At 48.3% G+C, this 22,549-nt stretch overlaps 1 protein-coding gene across 1 annotated transcript in view; it reads right to left on the reverse strand.

The window, feature by feature from the left end:
• The window catches only part of CMTM6 (CKLF like MARVEL transmembrane domain containing 6), a 135,614-nt gene that overhangs the window by 7,230 nt on the left and 105,835 nt on the right, over positions 1 to 22,549 (reverse strand). The window contains exon 3 of the mRNA XM_063922298.1: positions 253 to 351. Coding sequence (XP_063778368.1) covers positions 253 to 351 — 99 coding nt within the window. The remainder of the gene's footprint in view (positions 1 to 252; positions 352 to 22,549) is intronic.

The raw sequence follows: 22,549 nt of genomic DNA on the forward strand, positions 1-22,549 counted from the left end.
CCCCTCAGATATTTGTCATACTGTAACAAAGTTACAATTTGGTTATGCAGCCATCACTCCCTTCCGAGTAGAGTTCTTATTAATATACACGGTGTACATACGAGTTTAGCAGTTCTCAATATGCTGCTTGTCTATATATCTATTACATTAGTATTTCCATACACAGTCCAATCATGCTATCCAATATAACTTACCTTCTGCTGTAACGCATTATTTCACCTGTTAATTTTAGATAATTATTGCAGTACTTACCACAGATGTTGTTACAAGAGCATTTGATTCCATTGTAGCCACAAATGAAATGGAAGCAATGAAAAATAAAACTCCAACACAGAGTGTGATCCAAAAATCCTGTAAGAAAAAAGTTTGCAAATCACATAACTTTCCTCTAGGTGGCGCTCCATGATCAGTAAATATGTAGTTTCGTATATACATACAGCAGTAAACCTAAAGCTGCACTATATCAAGAAGGGAATGGTTTCCAGCTTATTATAATAATAAAAATAAAAGCACATTCAGTTGTTGTTCGTTAACATAATTTGCTTACACATCAGAATTTACAGCGGTAAATGGAATAGCCTGTGAACCGCAGGCATAGGCGAGTTACCGGGGCGCCTGACCAATGTTGTAAAGTAGCAATCATTTAAAAGGCAAAACCAGCCTGGTTTTGTCTTTTAAATGATTGCTACTTTAAAACTGGTTTTGCCTGTAAAAATAAGATTTTAAACCTACCGGTAAATCTATTTCTCCTAGTCCGTAGAGGATGCTGGGGACTCCGTAAGGACCATGGGGTATAGACGGGCTCCGCAGGAGATAGGGCACCTAAAAAGAACTTTGACTATGGGTGTGCACTGGCTCCTCCCTCTATGCCCCTCCTCCAGACCTCAGTTAGAGAACTGTGCCCAGAGGAGATGGATAATACAAGGCAGGATTTAGCAATCCAAGGGCAAGATTCATACCAGCCCACACCAATCATACCATGTAACCTGGAACATACATAACCAGTTAACAGTATGAACAAACGACAGTAACGGTCCAAGACCGATGTCAACTGTAACATAACCCTTATGTAAGCAACAACTATATACAAGTCTTGCAGAGTTTCCGCACTGGGACGGGCGCCCAGCATCCTCTACGGACTAGGAGAAATAGATTTACCGGTAGGTTTAAAATCTTATTTTCTCTTACGTCCTAGAGGATGCTGGGGACTCCGTAAGGACCATGGGGTTTATACCAAAGCATTCAATCGGGCGGGAGAGTGCGTATGACTCTGCAGCACCGACTGAGCAAACGCTAGGTCCTCATCAGCCAGGGTATCAAACTTGTAGAATTTAGCAAAAGTGTTTGACCCTGACCACGTCGCCGCTCGGCAAAGTTGTAAAGCCGAGACGCCTCGGGCAGCCGGCCAAGAAGAGCCCACCTTCCTAGTGGAATGGGCCTTAACCGAATTTGGTACCGGCAATCCAGCCGTAGAGTGAGCCTGCTGAATCGTATTACAGATCCAGCAAGCAATAGTCTGCTTTGAAGCAGGAGCGCCAATCTTATTGGCCGCATACAGGACAAACAGAGCCTCAGTTTTCCTAATTCTAGCCGTCCTGGCTACATACATTTTTAAGGCCCTGACTACGTCCAGGGATCTGTAATCCTCCAGGTCACCAGTAGCCACAGGCACCACAGATTCATATGGAACGACGAAACCACTTTAGGCAAAAATTGCGGACGTGTCCTCAATTCAGCTCGATCCACATGAAAAATCAAGTAGGGGCTCTTGTGTGATAGAGCCGCCAATTCTGACACTCGCCTTGCTGATGCTAAGGCCAACAACATTACCACCTTCCAGGTAAGAAATTTCAACTCAACCTTGTTAAGCGGTTCAAACCAGTGTGATTTTAGGAACTGCAACACCACGTTCAGGTCCCATGGTGCCACTGGAGGCACAAAAGGGGGCTGGATGTGCAGCACTCCCTTTACAAACGTCTGGACTTCTGGAAGAGAAGCCAATTCCTTCTGAAAGAAAATCGAGAGGGCCGAAATCTGTACCTTAACCGAGCCTAATTTCAGGCCCATATCCACTCCTGTCTGTAGGAAGTGGAGAAGACGACCCAAATGAAAATCTTCCGTAGGTGCATTCTTGGTCTCACACCAAGACACATACTTTCGCCAGATACAGTGATAATGTTTTATCGTCACCTCCTTCCTAGCCTTTATTAAAGTAGGGATGACCTCTTCTGGAATTCCCTTTTTTGCTAGGATTCGGCGTTCAACCGTCAAACGTAACCGCGGTAAGTCTTAAAATACACAGGGCCCCTGCTGCAACAGGTCTTCCCTCAGGGGAAGAGGCCAGGGGTCTCCTGTGAGCATCTCTTGTAGATCCGAGTACCAAGCCCTTCGAGGCCAGTCTGGGACAACGAGTATCGTCTGTACTCTTCTTCGTCTTATGATCCTCAACACTTTCGTGATGAAAGGAAGAGGAGGGAACACGTAGACCGAGTCGAACACCCACGGTGTTACCAGTGCGTCTACTGCTACTGCCTGAGGGTCCCGAGACCTGGCGCAATACCTCCGAAGTTTTTTGTTGAGGTGTGACGCCATCATGTCTATTTGAGGAGTTCCCCAAAGACGTGTTACGTCTGCAAAGACTTCTTGATGAAGTCCCCACTCTCCTGGATGGAGATCGTGTCTGCTGAGGAAGTCTGCTTCCCAGTTGTCCACTCCCGGAATGAAGACAGCCGACAGAGCGCTTACATGATTTTCCGCCCAGCGAAGGATCCTTGTGGCTTCCGCCATTGCGACTCTGCTTCTTGTCCCGCCTTGGCGGTTCACATGAGCCACTGCTGTGACATTGTCTGATTGAATCAGAACCGGAAGGTTTCGAAGAAAACTCTCCGCTTGTCGAAGGCCGTTGTAAATGGCCCTGAGTTCCAACACATTGATGTGTAGACAGGACTCCAGGTCTGACCAAAGACCCTGAAAAGTCTTTCCCTGTGTAACCGCTCCCCATCCTCGGAGGCTCGCGTCCGTGGTCACCAGGATCCAGTCCTAAATCCCGAACCGGCGACCCTCCAGCACGTGAGCACTCTGCAACCACCACAGGAGGGACACTCTGGTTCCTGGGGACAGAGTTATTTTCCGATGTAAATGCAGATGGGACCCGGACCACTTGTCCAGAAGGTCCCATTGAAAAGTCCTTGCATGGAACCTTCCGAAGGGAATGGCCTCGTAGGACGCCACCATTTTCCCCAGAACTCGAGTGCATTGGTGAACTGACACCCTTTTCGGTTTTAGCAGGTCTCTGACCATGTTCTGGATGTCTTGGGCTCTCTCTATTGGGAGGAAGACCTTCATTTGTTCCGTATCATACCTAGGAACGGTAGACGAGTTGTCGGAATCAACTGTGACTTCGGTAGATTTAGAATCCAACCGTGTTGCTGGAGCACTCTCAGAGAGAGCACCACACTGCTCAGCAATTTCTCTCTTGATCTCGCTTTTATCAGGAGATCGTCCAAGTATGGGATAATTGTGACTCCATGCTTGCGCAGGACCACCATCATTTCCGCCATTATCTTGGTGAAAATCCTCGGGGCCGTGGAGAGTCCAAACGGCAACGTCTGAAATTGGTAATGACAATCCTGTACAGCGAATCTCAGGTATTCCTGATGGGGGGCATATATGGGGACATGAAGGTACGCATCCTTTATGTCCAGAGACACCATAAACTCCCCCTCCTCCATGTTGGCTATTATCGCTCTGAGTGATTCCATTTTGAATTTGAATCTTTTTATGTACAGGTTTAGGAATTCCAGATTCAAAATCGGTCTGACCGGCGGGACCACAAATAGGGTTGAGTAGTAACCTCTTCCCTGCTGGTGCAGGGGAACCTTGATTATCACTTGCTGTATACACAGCGTTTAAATTGCAGCTAACACTACATCCCTTTCCGATGTGGAAGCTGGTAGGGCCGACTGAAAAATCGGCGCTGGGGCACCTCCTCGAATTCCAGTTTGTAACCCTGTGAAACTGTTTCCAACACCCAGGGATTCAGGTCCGATCTGACCCAGGCCTGACTGAAAAGTCGAAGACGTGCCCCCACCGGTGCGGACTCCCTCAGGGGAGCCCCAGCGTCATGCTGTGGGTTTTGGAGCAGCCGGGGAGGACTTTTGTTCCTGGGCACCTGCCGAAGCAGGTGCTCTCTTGCCTCTGCCCTTACCTCTGGCGAGGAAAGAGGATCCCAGACCTCTTTTGGACTTGTGCGACCGAAAGGACTGCATCTGATAGGGTGTTGCTTTCTTTTGCTGTTGGGGAATATATGGTAAAAAATTTGATTTACCTGCTGTAGCTGTGGAAACCAGGTCCATCAGCCCATCCCCAAACAATACATCACCCTTATAGGGTAGTACTTCCATATGTTTTTTGAAATCCGCATCACCTGCCCATTGGCGAGTCCATAAGGATCTTCTCGCTGAGATAGACATGGCATTGGCCCTAGAAGCTAGCAATCCAATGTCCCTTTGAGCATCCCTCATAAATAAGACTGCATCTTTTATATGGGCTAGAGTTAGGAATATAGTATCCTTATCCATAGTATCAAATTGATCTGTCAGCTCATCTGTCCAAGCTGCAATTGCGCTACACACCCATGCCGACGCAATCGTCGGTCTTAACACAGCACCCGTATGAGAATAAATACCCTTTAAGGTAGTTTCTTGCCTGCGATCTGCAGGGTCCTTAAGGGCAGCTGTGTCAGGAGACGGTAGCGCCACTTTCTTGGACAAGCGCGTCAGGGCCTCGTCCACAGTGGGGGGTAATTCCCAAATCTCCCTGTCCTGCTTAGGGAAAGGGTATGCCATAAAAATTCTTTTGGGGATCTGCGGTCTCTTATCCGGAGTCTCCCAAGCTTTTCCAAAGAACTCATTTAATTCATGAGATGTGGGAAAAATAAGAATTTACTCACCGGTAATTCTATTTCTCGTAGTCCGTAGTGGATGCTGGGAACTCCGTAAGGACCATGGGGAATAGCGGCTCCTTCGGAGCCCGCTATTCCCCATGGTCCTTACGGAGTTCCCAGCATCCACTAGGACGTCAAAGAAATTAATAATCTGTTTCTTTTCCTTAAACATGTGTACCCTTTTGTCGGGGACCGAGGGTTCATCCACAATATGCAACACATCCCTTATTGCCACAATCATACACTGAATAGTTTTAGTCACCCTAGGGTGCAATTTTACTTCGTCATAGTCGACACTGGAATCAGAATCCGTGTCGGTAGTAGTGTCTTGTGTTAAGGGACGCTTTTGAGACCCCGACGGGCCCTGTGAGTCGGTCCAATCTGAGGATTGACCGCCTGATGTTCCCCCTAAACCAGCCTTATCAAGCCTTTTATGTAAAGATGCCACACTTGCATGCAACGTATGCCACATGTCCATCCAATCTGGAGTCGGCACAACCGACGGGGACACACCACTCATTTGCTCCACCTCCTCCTTGGAGTAGCCTTCCGCCTCAGACATGTCGACACACGTACCGACACCCCACACACACAGGGAGTTACCTATAAGGGGTGTCAAAGTCGAAAAATATCATAATGCATATGCCTTGTACTAACCCCATGCACATGCCCGCTGCGCGTGCACTCGCTCTGCCGTGCGTGCGCATACCCGCACTTTGCGTAACGGAGCTTTCACGGCCATGCGCCTTGGTGCGTGGTATGCGCATTTACGGTAGAGTTTGTGAGCTCGTAGAGGGTTATTAGAACATTGCATATTTAACCCAAATAGCGTATATTTTAGATATAGTTCCCCTAGACCATGTCAGCGAGTATTATTAGTTTAAACAGTTCCTGGACAGAGAGATTCGCCTTTGCATGATAGGAAGGGTCAGATAACGGTTGGAAGGTGATGTCTAGTATCCCGCTGTAGGGTATTTTGAGGGTAACATTCCGGTGTTGGTTAGAGAAAGATCGCTTGCTCCTGCGTATAGTTATGTACAAAAGTAGATTATGAACATTAACTGTATTTACTGTAAATTACATATGTGGCGGGAATCCAGAGGATACCACCCACAAGAGCAGTTGAGGAAAGACATCGCCTACCTATTCAAATCCACCTATGACCTCTTCTGTAATGTAAAGACACATCCCTGTGTCCAATGGACAATGAGATTACAGTGACCATTGTATTGTGTATGCATGTTGTGTATAAAAGGACCATTGTTGCCTGGCCGGTCAGAAGACTCTGAACGCTATCTACCTGATGAGCGGAGGACCGGATTCGGGTTGCGCTTGCGATCATTCTCACGTATGTACATTCTCTGTAGCCATTATTCTGTTTAGATTTACTTGTTAGCCTGTAGTGTATAAATTGTATTGTTTACCTTTTGGAATTAACCCACTGAGGCCTTAGAACCCCGGGGTTGCAACTACAAACCAGTGTTGTGTTTTCACTTTCCTGCATGGGCTTTTAAGTAGATTTATCTGTATAAGGTGTATAAGCATTGATAAGGTGTACGCACTGCGGGTACTTTGTATCGCCAGCGCTACTTAAGGTTTAAAGGTATTACTTCATCACAGTACTTTACTGTTAAGGGTTTAAAGTGTAAGCATATCATTACATTATATCATCAACAAGGTTTAAAGGTTATCCATTGTGTGTGTGCACGCTGAGAGTACTCCGTACACTCAGCGCGGCGTGGGTACGTCAAGTACGTAACACGTGCACGTAGTCTAGCGGCCATTGCGGCTCAACGGTAAAAGTGTATTTAGAAGTATAGCTTTGCGGTCTAAGATAATACCGACATTATCAGGGGACAAAACCCCAACCAGGCCCTTAGGAGAGACAGAGAGATAGAGTATGCCAGCACACACCCAGCGCTTAAAAACACTGGAATATATGACCAGATAGCGCTGTTATATGTTTATAATTGTAATCTCCACTCACTGCGTCGCCAAAGTTCCCCCCTCCTCCTTTTTCCAGCCTGTAAAGCTCAGCAGGGGAGAGAACAGGGAGCCAGCGTTTTCTCATGCAGCCTCTGTGGAGAAAATGGCGCTGGTTAGTGCTGAGGATCAAGCCCCGCCCACCCGACGTCGGGCTTCGGTCCCATAATCATATACTAATAAAATGGCGGGGGTCCGCGGATTTACTGTCTTACAGCCTAATCCATCGTATTTATGGCCAAATTGAGGTTTATTGCTGCCCAGGGCGCCCCCCCCCCCCCTGCACCCCTTCAGTGCCTGCTTGTGTGTGTGTGTGACTGGGAGCAATGGCGCGCAGCTTACCTCATGAAGATCTGATGTCTTCTGCCGCCTGAAGTCTTTTCCTCAATACTCACCCGGCTTCTATCTTCGGCATCTGTGAGGAGGACGGCGGCGCGGCTCCGGGACGAACCCCAGGTGAGACCTGTGTTCCGCCTCCCTCTGGAGCTAATGGTGTCCAGTAGCCTAGAAGCAGTGCCCAACTTTACAAGCCAGCTCTGCTTCTCTCTCCTCGGTCCCACGATGCAGGGAGCCTGTTGCCAACAGGACTCCCTGAAAATAAAAAACCTAACAAAATTCTTCTTCCATCCACAGAAAACTCGGGAGAGCTCTCTGCAGTGCACCCATTCTCCTCTGGGCACAAGATCTAACTGAGGTGTGGAGGAGGGGCATAGAGGGAGGAGCCAGTGCACACCCATAGTCAAAGTTCTTTTTAGGTGCCCTATCTCCTGCGGAGCCCGTCTATACCCCATGGTCCTTACGGAGTCCCCAGCATCCTCTAGGACGTAAGAGAAATGATTGTTACTTTAAAACATCAGCCAGACATGCTGGTAACCCAACGATGCCTGCATTCCGCTGGCTATTACCCCACAGTATAAATGCCCTACAACCAGGGTCTATTTTTGGAAGAAGTCAATTATCTACAGTATGTTTTTGTACAGTGCGAGAAAGCCCACGCAAACATGGAGAGAATATACTTACTCTACACATATGTGAGGCACCAATGCGAACCACTGTGCCATCACATTGCATTTAAGACTGACCAATATCCATGGAGGATGTAGTTTACAGATGAAGGCTGATCAAAAACAAAGAATATGAACAAAGACAGCTACTATAAAATTACATGGAAATAAATGGACCCTTTTGGAATTTTTTACATTTTCACATATGCTTTCGATGATGGTGCACTGTGGTAATATAACTTTTCTTGCAAATGCTCGATCTTCAGTAGACTGCATTAGGATTTACATCTTGTTCATAAATATTGCCTTCCATTTGACAAGTTCTGGAAACCCTGACATAGATAAGAATCCCCATGACACTGTGCTCCCATGGTAGTGATAGTGTTCATGGAACACTGCTCAGCGTTAGGCTTGTGTTAAACATGGAGCCTACTGCGGAGACCAAAAACATCACTGATTTCATAAGAGAATAGAATCTTCCACATACTTTCTGGGAAACTACCTGAGATGTCAAATTAGTTTTCATGAATAATGGTCTTATTATTGCCACACTAACATAAAGCGCATATTTGTGGAGTGAAGAGGTTATTGCTATTCTACATACAATCTCCGATATCTGTTGTGGAAGAATACCTCGGTGGCCTCACTAAAAAGTGTCCTTCTTGGAGGACATACTGCTTAAGATAATTCACAGCTGTGCCATTATTCTTTCCATTTCTTTATGGTTGATTTGACAGTCAAACAAGGCTACAATAACAGTCTGTGAAATCTTTCATTTTTCCCAATTGGTGTTTTCTTAGTACATATTCTCGATTTGAGTTGAATGTTCTAAGATCTTCACAATGAAGATTGTCTGGAAATGCACTAACTGGGGGACCTCTCATAGACATTTGTATTTCTTTAATTAAAACAATTCTAAATCACAAATTTGTAATGCTGAACTCATAGATTGCTCATTACCTTGTATTGTGAAGCCAACATATTAGTCTAGTACCAAGGCACCACGTCCTGCAATCCCCAATCAGCTTTTTTAAGTGTTGTGAATATGCTTAACAAGCACTCCAAAATTTAGATTTTTGATCCGAGCCACAAAAGACACATTTGGAGAAATAGGTGAAGCATTTGAAGAATTTAACGCCTTACCAAATGTTAGGCGTTGGAGTGGAACTACTGTATTATGCTTTAGGGTTGTGGGGTAACTTTTATCGCATGAAACATTGCATGGAAGGAGGAATTAATGTAAATATCAACAAATCCTAGCAGTGAATGTTCCCCATTTCTCATACGTCCTAGAGGATGCTGGGGTCCACTTCAGTACCATGGGGTATAGATGGTTCTGCAGGAGCCATGGTCACTTTAAGACTTTTCTATAGTGTGAACTGGCTCCTCCCTCTATGCCCCTCCTCCAGACCTCAGTTTAGAAAATGTGCCCAGGCAGACTGGTCGCACTCCAGTGAAGCTCTACCGAGTTTCACTGAAAGACTTTATGTTAGGTTTTTTATTTTCAGGGAGACTGCTGGCAACAGTTTCCCTGCTTCGTGGGACTTAGGGGGAAGAAGTAGGAAACAATTTCCTGAATAGTTTCATGGCTCTGCTTCTTGCTGACAGGACACCATTAGCTCCTGAAGGGAACTGAACACTAGCTGCGGCTATGCGCTCACTCCCACAGCACGCCGTCACCCCCCTAACAGAGCCAGAAGTCAGGAGACGCACGAGTATTATTACCGGAGATCTGCAAGAGGGACCTCTGGTCATCGTGACGGCTCAAGGTACCACGCAGCTAGCAGGAACGCTGCGCGGACATGCTATCCATACTCAGCGCACAGCGGGGAGGGGGGTCCTGGAAAGCATGCAAACCTACTCTGACTGGCAAACAGGTAGCATATTGGGCCGTGGCACAGTCCTACACCCCCGCCAGTATAAATATTACCTCATGTTTGCTGAGGAAAAAAACGCGCCATTGCAGGGGGCGGGGCTTTTTCCTCAGGCAGCCAGCACACTGTTCAGCGCCATTTTCTTCCACCAAAAAGCAAGGGAAGAAACGCTGATCCTCCTCCCAAATTATGATTTTAGTATCAGAGTGAAATAAGGGGGGGGGGGGGGGGGGGAGTGTATATTGTGGTATTATAACCTATTATTGACTATATATATATATATATATATATATATATATATATATATATATATATATATAGAGAGAGAGAGAGAGAGAGAGAGAGAGAGAGAGAGAGAGAGAGAGCGCGAAAAGTCTCTGTGTACAAAGTACACGACACAGGGATTTTTTATTTAAGCGCTGATTTGTGGACTGGCCATTCATTTCTGTGTCCCTTTGACAAATTTTACTGTGGGTCTGTCCCCTATAAGCCCCGGAGTGTCTGTGGTGTGATTGTGCACGTGTGTGACATGTCTGAGGCAGGGAGCTCTTCTTCTGTGGGAGCCATGTTAGGGACACACAGTTGTAATGTGACACCAAGAGCCTGACTGGGTGAAAGATTTACGTGATAGTGTGAATCATATCAGTAAGAGATTGGATAAATCTGAGTCTCATGCAGAAAACTGAAAATAATCTGTTGAAGATGTGATTTTTAATAGTTCTGCCTTTCATCCACAGGGGACCCCTCTGGGTCACAAACATTTGCACACGTAGTATGAAATGATACCGACACGGACGCTGATTCCTGTGTCGACAATATTGATTCCAGGGAAATAGGTTAGCGAAAAACATTAAAAACATGTTTTTAGCTATAAAGGAGGTATTAGAAGTTACGGGGGCCCCTTCTTTACCACAGGAGCAGGCTTTGTTTAGTAAATAAGTAATGTAACTTTCCCTCCACCTCATGAGCTGAACAGTCTCTTGGAGGGAGTGTGGTTTAACCCGAAAATAAATTTTCAGATTCCCAAAAGAAGTCATGCAGCTCAGCTTTTCCATGCAGAGGACAGGAAAAGGTGGGAGTCACCCCCCATTTTAGACAGTGCCCTGTCACGGTTAAAGAAAAAATAAGATTTTACTCACCGGTAAATCTATTTCTCGTAGCCTGTAGTGGATGCTGGGGACTCCGTAAGGACCATGGGGAATAGACGGGCTCCGCAGGAGACAGGGCACTCTAAGAAAGAATTAGGACTACTGGTGTGCACTGGCTCCTCCCTCTATGCCCCTCCTCCAGACCTCAGTTAAGGAAACTGTGCCCGGAAGAGCTGACATTACAAGGAAAGGATTTTGGAATCCAGGGTAAGACTCATACCAGCCACACCAATCACACCGTATAACTTGTGATAACTTACCCAGTTAACAGTATGAACAACAACAGAGCATCAGACAATGTGATGCAAACATAACATAACCCTTAGTTAAGCAATAACTATATACAAGTATTGCAGAAGAAGTCCGCACTTGGGACGGGCGCCCAGCATCCACTACGGACTACGAGAAATAGATTTACCGGTGAGTAAAATCTTATTTTCTCTAACGTCCTAGTGGATGCTGGGGACTCCGTAAGGACCATGAGTATTATACCTAAGCTCCCAAACGGGCGGGAGAGTGCGGATGACTCTGCAGCACCGAATGGGCAAACACAAGGTCCTCCTCAGCCAGGGTATCAAACTTGTAGAATTTTGCAAAAGTGTTTGAACCCGACCAAGTAGCTGCTCGGAAAAGCTGTAATGCAGAGACTCCTCGGGCAGCCGCCCAAGAAGAGCCCACCTTCCTTGTGGAATGGGCTTTTACTGATTTTGGATGCGGCAATCCAGCCGCAGAATGAGCCTGCTGAATCGTGTTACAGATCCAGCGAGCAATAGTTTGCTTTGAAGCAGGGGCACCCAGCTTGTTGGATGCATACAGGATAAACAGCGAGTCAGTTTTCCGGACTCCAGCCATTCTGGCTACATAAATCTTCAAAGCCCTGACTACATCTAGTAACTTGGAATCCTCCAAGTCACGAGTAGCCGCAGGCACCACAATAGGTTGGTTCAAATGAAAAGATGACACCACCTTCGGCAGAAATTGCGGACGAGTCCGTAATTCTGCCCTGTCCACATGGAAAACCAGATAGGGGCTTTTACATGACAAAGCCGCCAATTCAGACACACGCCTAGCCGAAGCTAAGGCCAATAGCATGACCACTTTCCACGTGAGATACTATAGCTCCACGGTCTTAAGTGGCTCAAACCAGTGAGATTTCAGGAAACTCAACACCACGTTAAGATCCCAAGGTGCCACTGGTGGCACAAAAGGGGGCTGAATATGCGGCACTCCCTTTACAAACGTCTGAACCTCAGGAAGTGAAGCCAGTTCCTTTTGAAAGAAAATGGATAGGGCCGAAATCTGGACCTTTATGGACCCTAATTTTAAGCTCATAGTCACTCCTGACTGTAGGAAGTGCAGGAACCAGCCCATCTGGAATTCCTCTGTAGGGGCCTTCCTGGCCTCACACCAAGCAACATATTTTCGCCATATACGGTGATAATGTTTTGCTGTCACGTCCTTCCTAGCCTTTATCAGCGTAGGAATAACTTCATCCGGAATGCCTTTTTCCGCTAAGATCCGGCGTTCAACCGCCATGCCGTCAAACGCAGCCGCGGTAAGTCTTGGAACAGACAGGGCCCCTGTTGCAACAGATCCTGTCTGTTTGAGAGGCAGAGGCCTTGGGTCCTCTGTGAGCATTTCTTGCAGTTCCGGGTACCAAGTCCTTCTTGGCCAATCCGGAACAATGAGTATTGTTCTTACTCCTCTTTTTCTTACGATTCCCAGCACCTTGGGTATGAGAGGAAGAGGAGGAAACACATAGACCGACTGGAACACCCACGGTGTTACTAGTGCGTCCACAGCTATCGCCTGAGGGTCCCTTGACCTGGCGCAATACCTTTGTAGCTTTTTGTTGAGGCAGGATGCCATCATGTCCACCTGTGGCAGTTCCCATCGATTTGTAATCTGTGTGAAGACTTCTTGATGAAGTCCCCACTCTCCCGGGTGGAGGTCGTGCCTGCTGAGGAAGTCTGCTTCCCAGTTGTCCACTCCTGGAATGAACACTGCTGACAGTGCTTGCACGTGATTCCCCGCCCAACGAAGAATTCTGGTGGCTTCCGCCATCGCCACCCTGCTTCTTGTGCCGCCCTGGCGGTTTACATGAGCCACTGCGGTGATGTTGTCTGACTGAATCAGCACCGGTTGGTTGTGAAGCAGAGGCTCCGCTTGACTCAGGGCGTTGTATATGGCCCTTAGTTCCAGGATATTTATGTGCAGACAAGTCTCCTGACTTGACCACAACCCTTGGAAGTTTCTTCCCTGAGTGACTGCCCCCCATCCTCGGAGGCTTGCATCCGTGGTCACCAGGACCCAGTCCTGTATGCCGAACCTGCAGCCCTCGAGAAGGTGAGCACTCTGCAGCCACCACAGAAGAGACACCCTGGCCCTGAGGGATAGGGTGATCAGCCGATGCATCTGAAGATGCGATCCGGACCACTTGTCCAACAGATCCCATTGAAAGGTCCTCGCATGGAACCTGCCGAAGGGAATGGCCTCGTATGATGCCACCATCTTTCCCAGGACTCGCGTGCAGTGATGCACCGACACCTGTTTTGGTTGTAAGAGGTCTCTGACCAGAGTCACGAGCTCCTGAGCCTTCTCCTCCGGGAGAAACACCTTCTTCTGGTCCGTGTCCAGAATCATGCCCAGGAAGGGCAGACGCGTCGTAGGAATCAGCTGCGACTTTGGAATATTCAGAATCCAGCCGTGCTGTTGCAACACTTCCTGAGAGTGTGCTACGCTGACCAGCAACTGCTCTCTGGACCTCGCCTTTATGAGGAGATCGTCCAAGTATGGGATAATTGTGACTCCTTGCTTTCGTAGGAGCACCATCATTTCCGCCATTACCTTGGTAAATATTCTCGGAGCCGTGGACAGACCAAACGGCAACGTCTGGAATTGGTAATGACAGTCCTGTACCACAAATCTGAGGTATTCCTGATGAGGTGGATAAATGGGGACATGCAGGTAAGCATCCTTTATGTCCAGAGACACCATAAAATCCCCCTCTTCCAGGCTTGCAATGACCGCTCTGAGCGATTCCATCTTGAACTTGAACCTTTTCAGGTAAATGTTCAGGAACTTTAAATTCAAAATGGGTCTGACCGAACCGTCCGGTTTCGGTACCACAAACATTGTGGAATAGTAACCCCTTCCCTGTTGAAGGAGGGGAACCTTTACCACCACCTGCTGGAGATATAATTTGTGAATTGCCGCTAACACTACTTCCCTTTCTATGGGGGAAGCTGGCAGGGCCGATTTGAGGTAACGGTGAGGGGGCATCACTTCGAATTCCAGCTTGTATCCCTGAGACACAATCTGTATAGCCCAGGGATCCACCTGTGAGCGAACCCACTGGTGGCTGAAATGTCGGAGACGCGCCCCCACCGCTCCTGGATTTAGTGGAAGCCGGGGAGGACTTCTGTTCCTGGGAACTAGCTGTATTGTGCAGCTTCTTTCCTCTACCCCTGCCTCTGGCAAGAAAGGACGCACCTCTAACTTTCTTGCTTCTTTGTGATCGAAAGGACTGCATTTGGTAATACGGTGCTTTCTTAGGTTGTGAGGGAATATATGGCAAAAAACTTGACTTCCCAGCTGTAGCTGTGGAAACTAGGTCCGAGAGACCGTCCCCAAACAATTCCTCACCCTTATAAGGTAAAACCTCCATGTGCTTTTTTGAGTCTGCATCACCTGTCCATTGCCAAGTCCACAGGACCCTTCTGGCAGAAACTGACATTGCATTTATTCTAGAGCCCAGTAGGCAAATGTCTCTCTGGGCATCCCTCATATATAGGACAGCGTCTTTTATATGCCCCAGGGTCAGTAAAATAGTATCCTTGTCCAAGGTATCCAGTTCCTCAGACAGAGTATCTGTCCATGCTGCTACAGCACTACACATCCAGGCCGATGCAATTGCCGGCCTCAGTAGAGTACCTGAATGTGTATAAACAGACTTCAGGATACCTTCCTGCCTCCTATCCGCAGGATCCTTTAGGGAGACCGTATCCTGTGACGGCAGGGCCACCTTCTTAGATAAGCGTGTCAAAGCTTTGTCTACCCTAGGGGAGGATTCCCAGCGTATCCTGTCCGTTGGCGGGAAAGGGTACGCCATAAGTAACCTTTTGGAAATCAGCACTTTCCTATCAGGAGAATCCCACGCTTTTTCACATAACTCATTTAACTCATGTCAAGGGGGAAAAGTCACCTCTTGCTTTTCCTCCCCAAACATATAAACCCTCGTCAGGGACAGGGTTTTCCTCTGATATGTGCAATACATCCTTCATTGCTATAATCATGTAGCGGATGGCTTTAGCCATTTTAGGCTGCAATTTTGCATCATCGCCATCGACACTGGAGTCAGAATCCGTGTCGATATCTGTGTCAACAATTTGGGATAGTGGGCGCTTCTGAGACCCTGACGGCCTCTGCGCTGTAGGATCAGGCATGGGTTGAGACCCTGACTGTCCCAAGGCTTCAGCTTTATCCAACCTTTTATGCAAGGAGTTTACATTATCATTTCTCTGACGTCCTAGTGGATGCTGGGAACTCCGTAAGGGCCATGGGGAATAGCGGGCTCCGAAGGAGGCTGGGCACTCTAGAAAGATTTATGACTACCTGGTGTGCACTGGCTCCTCCCACTATGACCCTCCTCCAAGCCTCAGTTAGATTTTGTGCCCGGCCGAGGTTGGATGCACACTAGGGGCTCTCCTGAGCTCTTAGAAAGAAAGATAGACTTAGGTTTTTTATTTTCAGTGAGACCTGCTGGCAACAGGCTCACTGCAGCGAGGGACTAAGGGGAGAAGAAGCGAACTCGCCTGCTTGCAGCCGGATTGGGCTTCTTAGGCTACTGGACACCATTAGCTCCAGAGGGATCGACCGCAGGCCCAGTCCTTGGTGTTCGGTCCCGGAGCCGCGCCGCCGTCCCCCTTACAGAGCCAGAAGCAAGAAGAGGTCCGGAAAATCGGCGGCAGAAGACATCAGTCTTCTCCAAGGTAGCGCACAGCACTGCAGCTGTGCGCCATTGCTCCTCACACACACTTCACACTCCGGTCACTGAGGGTGCAGGGCGCTGGGGGGGGGGGCGCCCTGAGAAGCAATTATAACACCTTGGCTGGCAAAAATACCACAATATATAGCCCTAGAGGCTATATATGTGGAAAATACCCCTGCCAGAATCCAGAAAAAAGCGGGAGAATAGGCCGCGGAAAAGGGGCGGAGCTATCTCCTGCAGCACACTGGCGCCATTTCTCCTTCACAGATCCACTGGAAGGAAGCTCCCTGGCTCTCCCCTGCAGTCTACACTACAGAAAAGGGTAAAAAAAAAGAGAGGGGGGGGCACTAAATTTAGGCGCTGTATAAATTATATAGAAAAAGCAGCTATAGGGGACATAACTCAGTTAGTCCCTGCATTATATAGCGCTCTGGTGTGTGCTGGCATACTCTCACTCTGTCCCCCCAAAGGGCTTTTGTGGGTCCTGTCCTCTGTTGGAGCATTCCTTGTGTGTGTGCGGTGTGTCGGTACGGCTGTGTCGACATGTTTGATGAGGATAATGATGTGGAGACGGAGCAGATGCCTTTAGAAGGGATGTCACCCCCTGCGGGGCAGACACCTGAATTGTTGAGCTTATGGAAAGAAATGAGTGCACGTATAGACTCCTTACATAAGAAATTTGACGACATGCCAAATGTGGGACAGCCGACTTCTCAGCTCGTGCCTGTCCAGGCGTCGCACAGGTCATCAGGGGCTCTAAAACGCCCGCTACCTCAGACCGCAGACCCAGATGTCGACACTGATACTGACACCAGTGTCGACGACGATGAGTCTAATCTGATGCCCACTAAGGCCATTCACTGCATGATTGAGGCAATGAAAGAGGTGTTACACATTTCTGATATAAATACAGGTACCACTAAAAAGGGTATTATGTTTGGGGAGAAAAAACTACCCGTAGTTTTTCCCCCATCAGATGAATTAAATGAAGTGTGTGAAGAAGCGTGGGTTTTCCCTGATAAAAAATTGGTAATTCCTAAGAAGGTACTAATGGCGTTCCCTTTCCCGCCAGAGGATAGGTCACGTTGGGAGACACCCCCTAGGGTGGATAAAGCGCTCACACGTTTGTCTAAAAAGGTGGCACTACCGTCTCCGGATACGGCCGCCCTCAAGGAACCTGCTGATAGAAAGCAGGAGGCGATCCTGAAGTCTGTATATACACACTCAGGCATTATACTTAGGCCAGCTATTGCGTCAGCTTGGATGTGCAGTGCTGCCGCTGCGTGGTCAGATAAACTGTCCGAAAATATTGACACATTAGACAGAGACACGATCCTGTTAACCATAGACCATATAAAAGACTCAGTCTTATATATGAGCGATGCACAGAGGGAAATCTGCCGACTGGCATCTAAAGTTAGTGCATTGTCCATTTCTGCTAGGAGAGGCTTATGGACTCGCCAGTGGACAGGAGATGCAGATTCTAAAAGGCACATGGAAGTGTTGCCATATAAAGGTGAGGAATTATTTGGGGATGGTCTCTCGGACCTAGTTTCCACAGCAACGTCTGGGAAGTCAGCATTTTTACCCCATGTCCCCTCACAGCCTAAGAAGGCGCCGTTTTATCAGGTTCAGTCCTTTCGGACCCAGAAAAACAGGCGTGGAAAAGGCGGGTCTTTTCTATCCAGAGGCAGAGGTAGGGGAAAAAGGCTGCAACAAACAGCAGGTTTCCAGGAGCAAAAGTCCTCCCCCGCTTCTTCTGCCAAGTCCGCCGCATGACGGTGGGGCTCCACAGGCGGAGCCTGGTACGGTGGGGGGCCGCCTCAAGAATTTCAGCGATCAGTGGGCTCGCTCACAGGTGGATCCCTGGATCCTTCAAATAGTATCTCAGGGGTACAAACTGGAATTTGAGGCGTCTCCACCCCACCGGTTCCTAAAATCTGCCTTGCCGATTGCTCCCTCAGACAGGGAGGCGGTGCTAGCGGCAATTCACAAGCTGTATTCCCAGCAGGTGATAATCAAGGTACCCCTACTTCAACAAGGCCGGGGTTACTATTCCACACTATTTGTGGTACCGAAACCGGACGGTTCGGTGAGACCCATTTTAAATTTGAAATCCTTGAACACATACATAAAAAAATTCAAGTTCAAGATGGAATCGCTCAGGGCGGTTATTGCGAGCCTGGAAGAGGGGGATTACATGGTATCCCTGGACATCAAGGATGCTTACTTGCATGTCCCCATTTACCATCCTCACCAGGAGTACCTCAGATTTGTGGTACAGGATTGCCATTACCAATTCCAGACGCTGCCGTTTGGACTGTCCACGGCACCGAGGGTATTTACCAAGGTGATGGCGGAAATGATGATACTCCTTCGAAAAAAGGGAGTTTTAATTATCCCGTACATGGACGATCTCCTAATAAAAGCGAGTTCCAAGGAACAGTTGTTGGTGGGAGTAGCACTATCTCAGGAGGTGCTGCACCAGCACGGCTGGATTCTGAATATCCCGAAGTCACAGCTGGTTCCGACGACACGGCTACTGTTCCTGGGTATGATTCTGGATACAGTCCAGAAAAAAGTGTTTCTCCCGGAGGAGAAAGCCAGGGAGTTGTCATCTCTAGTCAGAGACCTCCTGAAAACCAAAACAGGTATCAGTGCATCGCTGCACGCGGGTCCTGGGAAAGATGGTGGCTTCTTACGAAGCAATTCCCTTCGGCAGGTTCCATGCCAGAATCTTTCAGTGGGACCTGTTGGACCAGTGGTCCGGATCGCATCTTCAGATGCATCGCTTGATAACCCTGTCTCCAAGAACCAGGGTGTCTCTACTGTGGTGGCTGCAGAGTGCCCATCTTCTAGAGGGCCGCAGGTTCGGCATACAGGACTGGGTCCTGGTGACCACGGATGCCAGCCTTCGAGGCTGGGGGGCAGTCACACAGGGAAGAAACTTTCAAGGACTATGGTCGAGTCAGGAGACTTCCCTTCACATAAATATTCTGGAACTAAGGGCCATCTACAATGCCCTAAGTCAAGCAAAATCCCTGCTCCTACACCAGCCGGTGCTGATCCAGTCAGACAACATCACGGCAGTCGCCCATGTAAATCGACAGGGTGGCACAAGAAGCAGGATGGCGATGGCAGAAGCCACAAGAATTCTCTGATGGGCGGAGAATCATGTACTAGCACTGTCAGCAGTGTTCATTCCGGGAGTGGACAACTGGGAAGCAGACTTCCTCAGCAGACACGACCTCCACCCGGGAGAGTGGGGACTTCATCCAGAAGTCTTCCAGATGCTGGTAAACCGTTGGGAAAAACCACAGGTGGACATGATGGCGTCCCGCCTCAACAAAAAGTTAAAAAGATATTGCGCCAGGTCAAGGGACCCTCAGGCGGTAGCTGTGGACGCTCTAGTGACACCGTGGGTGTACCAGTCGGTTTATGTGTTCCCTCCTCTGCCTCTCATACCAAAGGTATTGAGAATAATAAGAAAGCGAGGAGTAAACACCATTCTCGTGGTTCCGGATTGGCCAAGACGAGCGTGGTACCCGGAACTTCAAGAGATGCTCTCAGAGGACCCGTGGCCTCTACCGCTCAGACAGGACCTGCTACAGCAGGGGCCCTGTCTGTTCCAAGACTTACCGCGGCTGCGTTTGACGGCATGGCGGTTGAACACCGGATCCTAAAGGAAAAGGGTATTCCGGAAGAAGTCATTCCTACGCTTATTAAGGCCAGGAAAGATGTTACGGCAAAGCATTATCACCGCATATGGCGGAAATATGTTGCATGGTGCGAGGCCAAAAAGGCCCCAACAGAGGAATTTCAACTAGGTCGATTTCTGCATTTCCTGCAAGCAGGAGTGAATATGGGCCTAAAACTAGGCTCCATTAAAGTACAGATCTCGGCTCTGTCGATTTTCTTTCAAAAAGAACTAGCTTCAGTACCTGAAGTTCAGACATTTGTGAAAGGAGTGCTGCATATTCAGCCCCCATTTGTGCCTCCTGTGGCACCTTGGGATCTCAACGTGATGTTGAGTTTCTTAAAATCACATTGGTTTGAGCCACTAAAAACCGTGGATCTAAAATATCTCACGTGGAAAGTGGTCATGTTATTGGCCTTGGCTTCAGCCAGGCGAGTGTCAGAATTGGCAGCTTTATCATGTAAAAGCCCTTATCTGATTTTCCATATGGATAGGGCAGAATTGAGGACTCGTCCCCAATTTCTCCCTAAGGTGGTGTCAGCGTTTCACCTGAACCAGCCTATTGTGGTGCCTGCGGCTACTAAGGATTTGGAGGACTCCAAGTTGCTAGACGTTGTCAGGGCCCTGAAAAATAAGAACTTACTTACCGATAATTCTATTTCTCATAGTCCGTAGTGGATGCTGGGAACTCCGTAAGGACCATGGGGAATAGCGGCTCCGCGGGAGACTGGGCACAAAAAGTAAAAGCTTTAGACTAGCTGGTGTGCACTGGCTCCTCCCCCTATGACCCTCCTCCAAGCCTCAGTTAAGATACTGTGCCCGGACGAGCGTACATAATAAGGAAGGATCTTGAATCCCGGGTAAGACTCATACCAGCCACACCAATCACACCGTACAACTTGTGATCTGAACCCAGTTAACAGTATGATAACCGTAGGAGCCTCTGAAAAGATGGCTTCCAACAATAAACAACCCGATTTGTTTGTAACAATAACTATATACAAGTATTGCAGACAATCCGCACTTGGGATGGGCGCCCAGCATCCACTACGGACTATGAGAAATAGAATTATCGGTAAGTAAATTCTTATTTTCTCTGACGTCCTAGTGGATGCTGGGAACTCCGTAAGGACCATGGGGATTATACCAAAGCTCCCAAACGGGCGGGAGAGTGCGGATGACTCTGCAGCACCGAATGAGAGAACTCCAGGTCCTCCTCAGCCAGGGTATCAAATTTGTAGAATTTAGCAAACGTGTTTGTCCCTGACCAAGTAGCTGCTCGGCAAAGTTGTAAAGCCGAGACCCCTCGGGCAGCCGCCCAAGATGAGCCCACCTTCCGTGTGGAATGGGCTTTTACAGATTTTGGCTGTGGCAGGCCTGCCACAGAATGTGCAAGTTGAATTGTACTACAAATCCAACGAGCAATAGTCTGCTTAGAAGCAGGAGCACCCAGCTTGTTGGGTGCATACAGTATAAACAGCGAGTCAGATTTTCTGACTCCAGCCGTCCTGGAAACATATATTTTCAGGGCCCTGACTACGTCCAGCAACTTGGAGTCCTCCAAGTCCCTAGTAGCCACAGGTACCACAATAGGTTGATTCATGTGAAACGCTGAAACCACCTTAGGGAGAAATTGAGGACGAGTCCTCAATTCCGCCCTATCCGAATGAAATATCAGGTAAGGGCTTTTATAAGATAAAGCCGCCAATTCTGATACGCGCCTGGCTGAAGCCAGGGCCAACAGCATTACCACTTTCCATGTGAGATATTTCAAATCCACTGTGGCAAGTGGTTCAAACCAATGTGATTTTAGGAACCCCAAAACTACATTGAGATCCCAAGGTGCCACTGGAGGCACAAAAGGAGGCTGTATATGCAGTACCCCTTTGACAAACGTCTGAACTTCAGGCACTGAAGCCAGTTCTTTCTGGAAGAAGATCGACAGGGCCGAAATTTGAACCTTAATGGATCCTAATTTTAGGCCCATAGACAATCCTGCTTGCAGGAAACGACCCAGTTGAAATTCCTCCGTAGGGGCCTTCTTGGCCTCACACCACGCAACATATTTTCGCCAAATGCGATGATAATGTTTTGCAGTTACATCCTTCCTGGCCTTGATCAGGGTAGGGATGACTTCATCTGGAATGCCTTTTTCCTTCAGGATCCGGCGTTCAACCGCCATGCCGTCAAACGCAGCCGCGGTAAGTCTTGGAACAGACAAGGTCCCTGCTGGAGCAGGTCCTTCCTTAGAGGTAGAGGCCACGGGTCCTCCGTGAGCATCTCTTGCAGCTCCGGGTACCAAGTTCTTCTTGGCCAATCCGGAGCCACGAGTATCGTTCTTACTCCTCTCCTTCTTATGATTCTCAGTACTTTTGGTATGAGAGGAAGAGGAGGGAACACATATACCGACTGGAACACCCACGGAGTTACCAGAGCGTCCACCGCTATTGCCTGAGGGTCCCTTGACCTGGCGCAATATCTGTCCAGTTTCTTGTTGAGACGGGACGCCATCATGTCCACCTTTGGTTTTTCCCAACGGTTTACAATCACTTGGAAGACTTCTGGATGAAGTCCCCACTCCCCCGGGTGGAGGTCGTGTCTGCTGAGGAAGTCTGCTTCCCAGTTGTCCACTCCCGGAATGAACACTGCTGACAGTGCTATCACATGATTTTCCGCCCAGCGGAGAATCCTTGCAGCTTCTGCCATTGCCCTCCTGCTTCTTGTGCCGCCCTGTCTGTTTACGTGGGCGACAGCCGTGATGTTGTCCGACTGGATCAATACCGGTTGACCCTGAAGCAGAGGCCTTGCTTGACTTAGGGCATTGTAAATGGCCCTTAGCTCTAGGATATTTATGTGAAGAGACGTTTCCATGCTTGACCACAAGCCCTGGAAATTTCTTCCCTGTGTG

Source organism: Pseudophryne corroboree, chromosome 5 (genome assembly GCF_028390025.1).
Source record: "Pseudophryne corroboree isolate aPseCor3 chromosome 5, aPseCor3.hap2, whole genome shotgun sequence".
Classification (NCBI taxonomy): Eukaryota; Metazoa; Chordata; class Amphibia; order Anura; family Myobatrachidae; genus Pseudophryne; species Pseudophryne corroboree.